The following is a 15,514-nucleotide window of genomic DNA, read 5'->3' on the forward strand; positions in this document are numbered from 1 at the left end:
GATTTTTATATATGTATAATTAAAATAAAAAAGACTTTTAAAGGATTGCAAGATACAATAAAATATTAAAGATTAAAAAAAATGCATTATAAATGGTTAAAAAAGAAATGAAAACTGATTTATGTTAACAAAACTACATAGAGTTCTATATATGTGTATATATACATATAAATTTATATAATATTCCTAAAAAATCAATGGGTAAATAAAATTTAAATTTGAAAAAAAGAGTATCTGTTATTACTTATTTGTTCGAAAAAAAAGTAAAACTTTAAAATCACCATTAAGAAGTGTATTTTACTTTTTTTTAATTATTAAATAATATAAAATAAAAAAAAAAATTGCAGTAAAATGTATTTTTATTTTTTCTTCAGTTACTTTGATAATTTAACATTAGAAAAAATACAAAACTAATTTTGGCATTTATATTTTCTAAATTTTTTTTTTATTTTAATGATTACAAATTTATTCCGATTTTAATAAAATTTTTTTTATATAATTTTGTTTCTACAAAAGATATGCAAAATTAATAGTAGAATGTAATTTAAAAAAAAAGGATTCTAAAGTTGTAAAGACAGCAAGAAAAAGTTTTCATTAGAATGCTGAGAATATACTCAATAACAAAAAATCACATGAAAAGAAAAAAAGTTTAAAATAATACATATTCATTAAAATTTGTAAATAATACAGAAAAATAAAACTTAAATTCTATTTCTATTATTTCTTTTAAAGATTCTATGTATTATTGAGTAAATATGGAATTTATAAAATTTTAAAAAAAGATTGTGTTTGAATAATTTATATTGCAAGGATTTTTTTTTTGCATGCTCCTATAAATTTCTAAGTAAAAGATTATTTTTTTTAATTCTAGTAAACCATATATTCAATTGTTTAAATTCAACATTAATTATTATAGAAGTGGTTTAATATGATATATAATTATTAATACTAAGATTTATCTTTTTTATTTTACTAATTCGATATTTCTTCGTACATATATATATTTTTCCTTTATTATTTTTTTTTTTTTTTTGCGCATTGGTAAAAAAAAAAATGCAATCATTTATAGGAAGATATGGAGATTTGTTTTTTTATCATTATTTTTTCAATATCCATTTAAATTTAATTTTCATTATATTTATGTTTTTAAAAAAAAAAAATAAGGGAAACAAAATTTCATAATGAGTATTAAGTGAAGATATTCCTATTTTTTTTTTTCAACGTACACGTATAAAAATTGAAAAATTATATTTTTAAATGTAATTAACATATTAAGAGTGTGAACAAATTTTTACTTTATTTAACCCCATAAAAAAAAAATAAATAAAAATAAAAATATGTTTGTTCTTTAAAATTTTTCAATCCTTATGCATTATATTTTTTTTAAATCAGCTTTTTAATTATCATTTTTCATGTTTTCATTTTTCCACTTACTTTTTTCTTTTATTTTTCCTGTTTTTCCTATTTTTAATTTTTTATCTTTTTTTTTTCTTTTATTTTATATTTTTTATCTTTTTCTTCTTTTTCTTATTTCTTTATTTATTTTTTAATTTTTTCATTTTATTTTTTTTTACTTTTTTTTAGATTTTTTTTTTAAATTTGAAGGAAATAAAAAAAATATATTATGAAAGATTATATGTAAAAAATTTATTGTTTGCGAAAGTGCTATGATATAATTTTTTTTTTTTTTTTTTTTTTTTTAAATTAAATTGTTAATATAATATGTGAAAAATTTAGCAATGAAAAAATCGATTATGCATATTCCTTTTTTATTATTTCAATTTTGTTTTATGTTAATATTCAATTGAAAGATATACCTTTTTTATATTTTTAAGGTTATTTTTATAAATTATTTTGAACAATAACAAAAAAAAAAAAAAAAATAAATGAATATTTACATAATGTAAAAAAAATAATAAACAGGTAAATATTTAAAGTATGAACAGAAATAAACAAATCAAAAAAATAAAAAACAATAAAAAAATTATATAAAAAGTTAAACATTTGTAAAAAATAATAAAAAATTGAATATATTTTAAAAAATAACATAAAGATATACATATATATATATATATATATATGTACCTTTATATATATAATAATTAAAATAAATATATCAAAAAAAAAAATATAAATAGAATAATAAAATATATGCACAAAAATCAACAACATAACAAAATAATGCTTGCACCATTATGAATAAAATGAAGAATCGACAAAAGAAAAATTCAAAAGATTCTAATTTAATTAACAAAAATAAAAAAATAGTAACCAATTTAGTAGAAAAAAAAAAAAAAAATTTAAATAATACTGATAATGAAGAATTGAATAAAACCAAAATAGGAAATACAGATGAATCAATGATAAAAAGAAATGAAAAAATTGGTGAAATGAAAAACGAAAAATTACAAAATAATATGAAATACTCTAAAATTGACAATAATAAAAATAAGAGTATACATTTAAATAGTAAAATAAAGAATGATAATTCAAATACAAATGATAAAAAAGAAGTTATAAGAAATAACATAAATGATTCAAAAAAAAATAAAAATATAAAAGCAAAGAATAATTTTAAATTAGGTACTAAAAAAATTGTAAGAGAAGGTGAAGAAAAAAAGGAAAAAACGAATTTCAGCGATGATTCAAAGGAAAAAGGAGAAAAAAATGATAAACATCTCAAAATAAGTAATAAGTTAATTTCAAAAAATAAAGATAAAAATAATAAATTAAAAAATAACAGTAGTAATAGTAATAATAATAATAGTGATGATAATAATAGTGATAATAAAAATAATAAGAATAAAAACAATAATAATAATAATAATAATAATAATAATAATAATAATAATAATAATAATAATAATAATAATAATAGTAATAATAATGGTAATAATAGTAATAGTAATAATAATAATATAAATAATAATAAAGATAATAGTAATGATAATAATAGTGATAATAATAATAATAATATTAAAAGTAATAATAATAATGTTAATAGTAATAATGACGAAAAAAGTAAAAGGGGCACAGAAGCAAATTCATCAAAGGAGTTGAAAAAAGAAAATTTGAATGATAAAAAAATTTTTTTAAGGAATTTAAGAAAAAATGTAAATGGGAATGAGAAGGAAATAGATAGCAAGAAAAGTTCTGATAATGTTATAAATGAAAAAAAAGAGAAAAAAGATAGTTTATCATCAAATATGAAAGTTTCATTAGTTGACAAAAAAAGTAAAAATATAAAAAAAAGTAATGAAAATTTAAATGAATCAATGAATAATAGCATCAATTCAAAAGAGGAAAATACAAAAACACTTAACAATATTGAATCAAAAAAAAATGCTAAATCAGATAGCTTGAAAAAAAAGAAAATTGTAAATAGAAATAGTGAAAATGAAGAAACAGAAAATGATACTGCTTTAGAAGAAAAAGAAATAGAAAATAAAAAAAATAACACTAAATCAACAAGAAAAATAAGTGAAAATGATACCAACATAAATAAAAAAAATAGTATTGTAGAAAAAAAAAAAGGGAATAATAGTGATTATGATGTAAACGAGCGAATTTCAAAAAGAAAAAAAAAATTAAATAACGAAGATGATGAAAATGAGACAAATAATTCTAAAAAAGGTAAACTTTTATTAAATAATAATAAAAAAGAAGATATAAAAAAGAATCCAAGTGAACAAGAAAAAGACAAAAATAATACAGAAAATGATGTAGAACTGTCGACAGAAAAAGAATCAAAAAAAAATAAAAAGATATTTATTAGTAAAAATAAAATAAAGACAAAAATAAATAAAAAAGATGAAAAAGAAAATGATGAAGAAGAAGATGAAGATGATGATGAAGATAAAGTAAAAAATAAAATTGAAAATTCAAAGAAAAAAAAAACTATTAATGATAAAAAGAAAAAAGATGATAAAAGTAGGGATAAAAAAAGTTATTTTAAATCTAATTATGAACAAGTAAAAAATGGAAGTAGAGAATTGCAAAAGAAAAAAGATAATATTGAAGAACATGAAAATGAAGAAAATAAAAAAATAGTAACAAAAGAAAAAAAAAATGTTAAAAATGAAAATGTTAATGGTATTTGTGAAAGTAATCCAAAAGTTAAAGATAATAAGGAGTGTGATATTGAAGCAAAAAAAAATAGTATAGAAGAAAAAGAGAAAAAAAGACAATTAAAAGAAAAATTTATTAAACAAATGAAATTACCTAAATATGCTGATGACGAATCTATATTATTCATTAATAATCCAAATTATGTTATGGTTCTGTTATTTTTAACTATATTTAAAGATGTTTTAAAAATTAACTGGAATTTCAAGGATATTGATGAGATGTTTCAGAAAAAAGAAACAACAGAATTTGGTCGAAATTTTATTTTAAAATTGTTTTTTTTCTTAGGTAGATATTTTAATTCTAAGTCTATTTTTATGTATAAATATATATCTAGGATATTTGAAGATAAACGTTCATCTTTAGTTAGAGTAGTAAATTTTGATGAATTGTTTCCAGTTTTAGAATCTAAGAAGGAAATGAAAAGCAGTTTAGGAAATTCTAAAAAGAGAAGGGATAAAAAGATTAGAAAATTAAAAAATGAAACAAAATCTGATGAATTATGTGACGAAGAAACTGTAGAAAATGAAGATATAAATGATTATGAAGATGAAAATGAAGAGGAGGATGAAGAAGAAAATGAAAATGAAGAGCATGATGAAGAAAATGTGAATATTCAGAAAGAGAGAGATGATGGATTAGTAATAATGGAAGAAGCAGAAGAAAATGAAGATATCGAAATGGATGAAAATAAAAATAGGAATGATTCTGCCAGCAAAAATTTAAAAATTGTCTCTTTTAATAAACAAATGGAGTCAATTGAGTGCTCTGTTGAGCAATCCAATAAAAGCAAAGAGATAAATAAAAATATTACACAAGATAAAAATGGAGAAAATAATAAGTTGAATAACATTATAAAACAAGAAGATAACACTAATAATTTGAAAATTACAAAAGATGTTGAAAAAGAAAAAGAAAATGATGAAGAAATGATTGAAAACACTGATTTGAAAAAAGAAACTCAAAGTAGTAATCAAGATGAAAAGGAAGAAATATTAGAATATGAAAATAAAGAAAGCAAAGATGACAAAGATAAAAATGGCAAAAATGAAATAAATAAAAATGAAAATAACATAAGTGAAAATAAGAAAAATGAAGATGAAAATGAAAAAAATAAGAATGAAAGTAACAATGATAAAAATGAAGAAATTATTGATGAAAATAGTTTAACTAAAAAAATATTTTTAGAATGGGACGATTTAACAGTTATATCAAAGTTAAGAATTGTAAGAATGCTCTTAAATTTAGTTCTCTGCCAAAGTAATAATTTAAAAAAAATGTTGAGTAGTCAAAAAATTGATTATAACAATGGATATTTGGGTAAAATAAATAATGATAAGTATTGGTTCATATTTAATGATACTATAAATATTGAATTTAAATTATATATTGAAAAGGAAGAAACAGGAGTTTTTGAATTCGTATGCGATGATGACGATGTTTTATATAATATAGGTAATAATCTTTTAAAAGATGCTAATACTAAAGATATTGGTGAAACAATTATTGAAAAGCATAGTAAAATATGTAGAGATAAAAGAAATAGGAGCAGAATGTTGAAGCAGCAGAAAAAATTACTTGCTGATTTTAATATAAATGAATCGTTAATTACTTCAAAAAAGAGGCAGCATAAGCAAGTAGAGTATTTTAGCTTTGATAATGAAAATATGAGAAAAAAGAAAAATGAAAGTATTAATCCTTATTCTTTACAAAAAAGTAATTATCAAAAAAATGATAGATCCTTTAGATTAGCTGCGAGAAATGCTCAAAAAGGAAATATAATGGATTTGAAAAATTGGAAATCTATTAATGGTACCGATGTTCTCGAAAAACAACATTATATGGACAGTAGCATTGAAAATAGTGATACAATGAACGTTATAGATGAAAATAATGTTGTTAATAATAAAAATAATACCTTCTTAAAATTAAAAAGTAACATAAACACTTCTGTTAATAGTAATGTTATTAAAGTCCCATTAAAAAGAGGAAGAAAAAAAAAATCCGAAAAAAAAAAAAGGGGTAGAAAAAAGAAAATAATTGAAGGAGTGGATAATAATAATTCTGTGTTATTAGAGAATAAAAATATTAATGATAATAAAAAAGTTTATAATAGTACTAAGATAAGAAATATGAGTTACACCAAAAGAAATACAAGACCAATTGTTTCCATTAAATATGGGACAAGAAGTCATACAACAAATAAATATGAAAATGAAAAAATTCAATTAAATGAATATGACTTAAATCAAAATAAAAAAAATGAAGACTTCTATAAACATAATATGGACTCAAAATTTTATAATCCCAATATGAACACGAATAATTTTATTAATACAAATATGAGTAATGCATATAACTTACAAAATAATGTTTTGAATATGAGAAATAATAAATTAAATAATGGAGGAGGTTATAATTTACCTTATATGTGTAATCCACATTTATATAATCAATACTATATGTATAATGGAAATATGTATATGCTTAATAATAATTCAGGAAATATGTTTAATCAAAATAATTGTAAGGATGTGAAAAATGATAATTTATTTATGCCTCAGAACATTTCAAAACATAATTTAAGAAATGGTTTAGTTAATAATAATATGAATAATTTAAATGTTAACATGGCTAATAGTAAAAGCCGTTTAAATGGAAATGGTACTATAAATAATATAAACAATAATATGAATAATATGAACAGTAATTTGAATAGTAACATGAATAATAATATGAACTTAATGAATAATATAAATAATATGGAAAATACTATGAATAACAATATGAATTATTTGGATCCTTTGAATAATAACCCTCTAAATAAATATAATGCATATTTGCTTAATAGAAATTCTATAAATATCCCTAATCCATTATATAATAATATGTATAATTTGAAATTTCCTTATATGAATAATGATATGATGAACTATAATTATAATTTAAACAATTTTCAAAATATGAATTATGATAAAATGAATAAAAATATGTATAAAAGATATTCTAATTTTGTTAATTCTTATCCTTACAATAACATAAATCCATATATGAATTTTAATTCTTATAATTTGAATTATCAAAGAAATGATCAGTTTAATCAGTTTCCTCCATCAAATTTTAAAAATAAATTAGTGAATCAAAATATTCCAAATTATCAAATGTTTAATTTAAAAAATAAGAATGTAAGTAACGATATTTCTAATATACAAAATAATGAAAATTCGTCGGTAAATATTCCTTCAAGTGATTTAAATAAAAATGAAGATTTGCAAAGAATTAATAGTTTAAATAACGGAAGCAACCCAACTTCAGAAATGAATAATCTAAGTAAAGTTAATGATAATAACAATGATAAGAATATAAATTCATTAAATTCTTTAAATAGTTCAGAAAATTCAAATAATTTAAATAACTCAGGTAATATAGGAATAGAGAATATAGGCAATTTAAATAATTCAAATGACAAGAGTAATTTAGAGAGTTTGAGCAATTCTTATAATTTAAGTAGTACAAATAATGTAAATAATTCAAATATTGAAGAAGAAAGTAACCAAAATAATAATTCAAAAGATATTAGTAAAAATATGAGTGATTATATAGATAATAGTGAAAATAACAGGGTAAATGAAAACAACGATAATGATACAAAAAATGAAAATATTGATAATAATACATTAAATGGAAACATTTCTGATAATAATGTAATTGAAACTGAGAAATGCTTAGCTACTCATGAAATAGCTCATAATGAACAAATAGATAATAAAAATATAGTTGAATGTAATGAAAGCAATGAAAAATTAAAAACGATTGACAATGTAAAAGAAACTAATAGTGTTTCTAACGAAAATTTATTTAACGAAAATGTACTGTCAAATGATAATAATAAAAATTAGTACAAAAATATAAAAAAAAAAAAAATATTTATATATATAGGTTAACCAAAAAAGAAAAGTGAATGTAAGAATGAGAGGGAGAAAAAAAAAGAATATATCATATTTAAAACGTAAATTAAGATAACAAAATTATGAAATTCAATAATAAAATATAGAATATTTTTATTTGTATAATTGAAAATCAAGGAAGAAAATAAGTAAACTTATTTTATGTATCCCTTTCAAAAAAATGATAGAAGGAAGAATTTATAAATCTATTAAACATTAATTAATAAAAAAAAAGAAGAAAATTGTATTTAATCTAAAAAAAAAAAAAAAAATTCATAGAGTGAAAATATATCTATAAACATTTCTACAAAATACCATTACAAATTTTCTTAGAAGAATAAGGAGAAAAATAAAAAAGTTTTAGATGGGATTGTAAAATAATACATGTTTTTTTGTTTAATTACATTTAATACATTTTAACGTTTAATAAATGAAAATGTGATGATATTTTCTTACTTTTTCATAATTGTAGGATTTTTTATTGTTCGTATTATAATAAAAGAATAAAGTTTTCTTTTTTTTTTTTAAATATTATTGTTAAAAAGTTTATAATTTTTTTTTTTTTTTAAAATAATTCGCATTGTTAAATATATATATTTATTGTATATATTTTAATTTAAATAAATGAATATTAAATTTATATTATTATTACAATTTTTGTGTATTCTTTTTATTTTTCTATATTTTTTACAAATAATAAAATTAAAAGTAAATAAAATACAAATATTATTATGCAAAACGCATTTCTTTTTATTTCCCTAAAATTTTTTTTTTATAATCAATACTTGAAATACAAATACTATAAATAATTATTTATCCTTGTTATTTAATTTTATGCGTTTATTTTTTTTTTAATATGTTTTAATTTTTTTCTTTTTCTTTTTTTTTTTTTTTTCTTTTTCCTTTTATTTTCCTCTTTTTTTTTTTTTTTTTATTACAAATAAACACAATTTTCATTTTTTTTAAAATTCCGATAAATAAATGTTTATTATTTGTTAATATAAAATAAATTTTCAGATGAAATCCTTTTATTACAACTATTATTATTATATAAGTATATATATATATATATATATATATATATATACTGACATTGATACTGTTCTTTTTTTGGTAATGGTAGAAAATTTTATTATGTTTTTTAATGATTTATAGATACGATGAATTATTTTAAACTTTTTTAAAACTTTTATTGCCTTTTAAAAAATAGCTAAAATTTATTAGTAAAGCTACATAAATAATATATATTAAAATATTTTTCTTAAGTTTAATTACATTTTAAAAAGAAATAAAAATTATTTTATAAAAATTATAAATTTTAAATTACATAAAAAAATAGATTTCAAAGTTAACTTCTAGCTTGCTAATTTATTTTTAAAAATAAATAATACATATAATTTATATTAAAAAAAGGAAATTCTTATCTTTTATATTTAAAAATAGTGAATACAAAACATAATATTTCCCTTATTAAGAAACAAAAACTAAAAAAAAAATATTTTTATTTTAACAATTTAAAAAGTGTACATAAAACAAATGCATATAAATACTTAATTTACTTTTATAATATAATGAAATTAAATAACTCTATTATATTAGTAGTTTAATTCTCATTTTAAATTTCGTAATAAATTGTAAATTATATATATTTATCTTTTAATTGCTTTAAAAACAATCTATTATATAAGCATCCGTTATATTTATAAAAAACAAAAATAAGTGAAACCTGAAAAAAAAAAATAAAATAAATAAATAAATAAATAAATAAATAAATAAATAAATAAATAAATAAATAAAACGTCCATTTTATTTATGATGATTTTAATTTATTAAATTTGTATTTCTTATTTCTTTTATGTTGTAGTTGGAATGAATGATAAAAGAAATAAAAAAAAAATAAAAAAAAACATAATAAATAACGTTATATATATATATGTTTTTTCATTGGCTTTTTAATAAAATTATACGGAATTTTAAAAAAGAGATAATATGTAAAATGAATATTAAGGCTTTCAAAAATTTTTTACGAGTTTTGAAAATTGAGGAAAAAAATGGAATAGACAAAAACGTTTTGAAGGAATTAAAAAATTGGGGAAAAGAAAAATTGTTAAAAAATGATGAAATAATAAATGAATATTTAATTTATAAAAATGTTTTAAATGATTATACACAAATATTACAGGAAAATAAAGCAGAAAATAAGAAATGTGAAATTGAAAAAGTTGCAAACTATGTTGGGTTAACTACAAATTACACAAGATAATAATAAGAAAATGATAAAATTATTTAATAATTATTTATTAAAATTTTTAATTTTCTTCTTTTTAATATTAATTTTTATATTTGTTTTTTTAAATTTACATTAATGTACAACGTTTAAATACAAAATAAATTATTTTATTTGTATATTCTTTTTTATTCATTTTTTTAAAATAATTTTTTTAATTTTTGATGTTTTTTTAAAATTATCTTTTTAATAACTAAAAAAATCTTATTTTATTTTAAACAAAATAAAATAAATATAAAAACTGTAAAAAGGAAAAAGTAATAAAATAAATAATTTGAAGTTTCATTTATATATATACGTATATATGCTATTAAATGTTCTTTTAATTTCATTTTTTTATTACATAGAAAATAATTTATATGTGAATGTATATGCTTTAATACGTTAATATAAAGCTTCTTTTTTTTTATTTAAAAAATAGTGTTAATTTCTTCAAATTAAAGTATTTAAGCATAAATATAGTGTATTAGAAAATATCTTCATATTAAAAATAAGATAACAATTAACTTTTTTTAAAATATTCAGTATATTTCTCATTTTTATTTCCATAATTTTCTTAAAGTAAAATTTTTTTCAGCATCTTGTTTCATAACTTTTGCCACAGCCATTTCAAAATCTTCTTGTGTAACATGAACTCTTCTTTCTCTTAATGCAAACATTCCTGCCTCTGTACATACAGCTTTTACTTCTGCACCTGAGCAATTATTCATATCTGTAGCAATTTTAACCATATCTATACCCCTCATTAAGTTCATTTTTCTACTGTGAATTTTTAAAATTTCTATACGTGCTTCTACATTTGGATTTGGAAATTCAATTTTTCTATCAATTCTTCCAGGCCTTAATAAAGCTTCATCAAGTATATCAATACGATTTGTGCACATAATTACTTTTATATTTTGCGTTGATTCAAAACCGTCTAATTGATTTAATAATTCCATCATTGTTCTCTGAACTTCTGAATCTCCATGTTCCCCTTCAATCCTTTGGCTTCCAATAGAATCAATTTCATCCATAAAAATAATGGATGGTGCATGTTCTCTAGCCATTACAAATAATTCCCTGACCATGCGAGAACCTTCTCCAATATATTTCTGAACAAGTTCAGAACCAGATACTCTTATAAAAGTGCAATCAGTATGGTGTGCAACAGCTCTTGCTAGTAATGTCTTCCCAGTACCTGGTGGTCCATATAATAATACTCCTTTAGGCTGAGATATTCCTAATGATTCAAATATTTCTGGATGTTTCACAGGTAATTCAATGACTTCTTTCACTTCTTTTACTTGTTGATCCAAACCACCAACCATTTCATATGTAGAGTCAGGAACTTTCTCTACTTTCATTAAGGAAACGAGTGGATCCACTTTACTTGGTAATATTTTATGTAATTTATATGAGTCATTGTATAATGCTACTCTAGTATTAGGTGTACATTGAGAAATATTAATATGGCGAGCTATATCCACAACATATTTTCCTTCTGGATTAATTTTAACTAAAACCTTGTTCTTTCCCATGGGCTTAACTATTTCTCCTACATAAGAAGCAGCTTCTAATAAATATTGAATTTCATCACACAATTCCCGAACCCTTGTATTTAATTCATTTCTTTGTGCTTCCAATCTTTTTTTATTTTGTAATTTTTTATTTATTATGGATTCATATTCTTCTATTTTCAATTCATAATATGTTTTAATACCCGACTGAATTTCTTCCTCATTTTTATTTGGATTATTTTTATTGTTTTCTTTTTTTGTTATTTCAGATAGGCCATTTGATCTTATTTGCATATCAACTGCTGCCATATTTTTTGACTAATTAAAAAATATATAAATATATATAATCATAAAAGCTAATATATCTAAATTATTTGCAAAATATATTTATATATTATTTATATTTTAAAAACACAAAAAAAAAAAAAAAAATTAAAAATTAAATTTTAAAGATATAAAAAAAAAATATATACATATATATATATATATATATATATATATATATTATGATGTTTACCAAACATATTTTTTAACTTATACAAATTTTTTTTTTTATTTATATGCACTTTATTTTAAAAAATTTAATTTCATTTTATATTTTCTTAATTTGTATATGATATATTTTAATTTATATTTTTAATAAAATATTATATTTTTGATTTTTAATGGATATCATATAATTAAACATTTTTTTTATTTATTTTACATTTGCACTTAAACAGATGTATTTAATTTTAATTTTACGTAATTTTTTTTTTATATACTTTTTTATATTTACAGCATGTTGAAAATAAAATATTTGGATCACTATTTTTATTTGTATGTTTTTCAATTTAATAGTTAAACTATTCTTTCACTTTTATTAGTGTTATTATTCTTTTTATGTTAATCTTCTATTTTTATCTTTAAAAAACTTTTTTTTTTTTATCATATTCTTTGTTAAAATTTTACGAATTCAAATATTAAGCATTACTGTATATTCATTTTATAAAACTTTTATTTTTTAAATAAACATTATTTTTTTTGTAAAATTTTTTATACAATAAGAATATAAAGTATTCTTTTTTTAAATTAGTTCTTAAGTTACATTATTTTAATGAATAATTAATATGTGAATGTTTTTATTACAAAAAAGGAAAAAATAAAGACAGAAAAATATAATTTTTTATAATTATATTTTTTCTCTTTTTTTTTTAATATAAAAAGAAAATTTTGAAAATATAAAATATCAAAAAAAGAAAAAAATATATAATGCTCAAACAGGAACCAAAGAGCTAAAGTATTATAATTAACAAATAAAAATTTAATGCTGTAAAGAATAAAATAGGGTAAATTACTAGTTTAAAAAAAAAAATAAATAAACAAAAATAAAAATATGTTATATATAAGTTTTAAGGTACAATAATACGAATAATGCTTTTCAAAATATATATATTAACAATTAAAAAATGGTTTTAATACCTATTTAAGTGTATACATTTTTATTTAACAAGAGATATATATATTTTAATTCAAGGAGAGAAAAAAAAGAAAAAAAAAAATTTTTTTAAATTCTGTAATTCCTTAGTTTTTCCTAGTTTATATGTCACTTTTATTTTATTTTTGTAGCCTTGTTTTGCATAATAGAGAAATTGTAAATGGTTCTATTATTTTTCTATTAAAAGTGAATGAAGTATTTGAAAAATTCTTTAAATTGTTTAGTGTGTGAAGTATATTTAAATATATTAAACTTACATATTTATTGTTTGCATATAATGATTCCTTCATTAAAGGATTTAAATCAACTTTATCCAAAATATTAAGAATAAATTTTATTTTTTTAATATATCTTAATTTAATAAAATAAAAACAATCAAATTTGTTCTCTTGAATTGTTGCATCACTTTTATTAACAGTTGACTCATAATATAATTTATCATTATTGTAACTATCCAAATAAAAATATAAATCTAATACAAAATACCAATAAGTATAAAAAAAAATTAATAGCTGTGATTTATGCAAAGGAATTATAAAGGGCTGATATTTTGTTAATAATTCTTTGTTACGATAAAAGAATATAAAAAAATAAAGCAATTGATATATATTATTTAAAGTTAAAAAAAGATGATTAATAAATAATTTTTCCCTATTATCATATGATGTTAAAATATTGTAAAAATATCCAATAAATGCATAAAGTAAATTGCATATAGTCTGATTGATATTTTTTAAATTAATTAAATTATGGTTATTAATATATTTTTTAAAAAAACAATTTTTTTTTAAAACGAGTACATATTTATTTAAAAACATAAATTGGCACATAAGCAATTTACTATAACTAAAATAGTATGGGAATATAGAATAACTTGTTTTGACATATGATAAAAAGAACATAGGAATTACTTCAATTAATGAATTTTTGTTTTTAGTTTGTAAAATATATTTTTCATCGTTATGTGTTAAATATAAATGTAAATATTTCTTTACTTTTTTCATAAATAATATGGAAATACATTTTTTCTTCTCTTCACTCCAATATTTTGATAAACTATGAAAAATAATTGATAATTGAAAAAAATCAAAAAATAATAATCTTTTAAAAATTTCTTCTTCTATACTATTATAAAAACTTATATTTGTATATTTAATCTTATGAAAGGAATTTATAATTAAACATAAATCAATATTATTAAATTCATTTAAGCTTTTGTTTATTTTTTCATAAAGAAAAAAATTCAAATTATTTATATTTTTTATTTTTATTTTTGATAATATATTAACTAATATACTTAAAGATCTAGGAGATAAAGATTCCAATATTTTATAATCCACATCATTTAATAAAATAAAACTTTTATATTTATTATATTCATAGCATTGATTAGTATATATAATATTAATTTCTTTCTTTTCTATTTTATTTTTATGATCATTATTAACTTTTCTATTCTCTTTTAAATTTTCAATCGTCAAAAGATATCGTAGAAGAGGAATAAAATTAATATTTTTATGTTTAGAAAATACTTGCAAAATACTAACCCACTTATTTAAATCATTTATAAAAAATTCCCCCTTTTGTATTCTTTCAATAATGCAATCATTTATTTCTTTTAATATATAATCAAAATTTTCATTTTTTTTATATGTATGTATAATATTTGGTAAAAGAGATATATTCAAGTTTTCTTTTAATAAAGGATTTACTACCTTCTCATATAAATATTGTAGATGAAAGTTGTTAATATTTATAATTTTTGTGTAAAGAAAAATGTTTTTTAATAACTCATTTTCATTTTTTAATTTTTTATATGTATCAAAATTAAATATAATCTTTTCTAAATTATTTTTAATTATGTTTTTATTTATATTTTTTTTTTCTATTAATTTTCCATTAATTATTAAATTAATTAATTCTTTATTCATTAAAAACATTATAATATAGAACTAATACAAAAAAAAAAAAAAAAAAACCATAAATTTATTATTCTATTTATATTCTTCTATGCTACATAAAAACAATAAGATAAAATCTATTAGCAATGTATATAGATAAAAATCTATCACATTTTTTTTTATTTCATATCTTCTTGTAACATATATATAGCCAATTCTTCACGTTTATTTTATTCTCTTTTTTTTAACTAAAAACATCCTTATATTCGTTATTTAGT

The 15,514-nt window shown here is 18.3% G+C and overlaps 4 protein-coding genes across 4 annotated transcripts; 2 read left to right on the top strand and 2 right to left on the bottom strand.

Moving 5' to 3' along the window:
- Positions 1 to 2,195: 2,195 nt before the first annotated feature.
- On the top strand, positions 2,196 to 8,024 carry PRELSG_1463900 (conserved Plasmodium protein, unknown function; the record flags this gene model as incomplete). Its single annotated transcript, XM_028679741.1, has 1 exon — positions 2,196 to 8,024. The coding sequence occupies one exon, from the start codon at positions 2,196 to 2,198 to the stop codon at positions 8,022 to 8,024; it is 5,829 nt and encodes a 1,942-aa protein (XP_028535424.1).
- A 2,044-nt stretch (positions 8,025 to 10,068) lies between these two features.
- Positions 10,069 to 10,335, top strand: PRELSG_1464000 (conserved Plasmodium protein, unknown function; the record flags this gene model as incomplete). The annotated part of the gene is made up of 1 exon (XM_028679742.1): positions 10,069 to 10,335. One exon carries the CDS (start codon positions 10,069 to 10,071, stop codon positions 10,333 to 10,335), a length of 267 nt encoding a protein of 88 aa, XP_028535425.1.
- Positions 10,336 to 10,898: 563 nt separating this feature from the next.
- On the bottom strand, positions 10,899 to 12,167 carry RPT6 (26S protease regulatory subunit 8, putative; the record flags this gene model as incomplete). Its single annotated transcript, XM_028679743.1, has 1 exon — positions 10,899 to 12,167. One exon carries the CDS (start codon positions 12,165 to 12,167, stop codon positions 10,899 to 10,901), a length of 1,269 nt encoding a protein of 422 aa, XP_028535426.1.
- A 1,287-nt stretch (positions 12,168 to 13,454) lies between these two features.
- PRELSG_1464200 (conserved Plasmodium protein, unknown function) lies at positions 13,455 to 15,275 on the bottom strand (the record flags this gene model as incomplete). Its single annotated transcript, XM_028679744.1, has 1 exon — positions 13,455 to 15,275. The coding sequence occupies one exon, from the start codon at positions 15,273 to 15,275 to the stop codon at positions 13,455 to 13,457; it is 1,821 nt and encodes a 606-aa protein (XP_028535427.1).
- Positions 15,276 to 15,514: the final 239 nt, after the last annotated feature.

The sequence above is a fragment of the Plasmodium relictum genome (assembly GCF_900005765.1).
Source record: "Plasmodium relictum strain SGS1 genome assembly, chromosome: 14".
Taxonomy (NCBI): domain Eukaryota; phylum Apicomplexa; class Aconoidasida; order Haemosporida; family Plasmodiidae; genus Plasmodium; species Plasmodium relictum.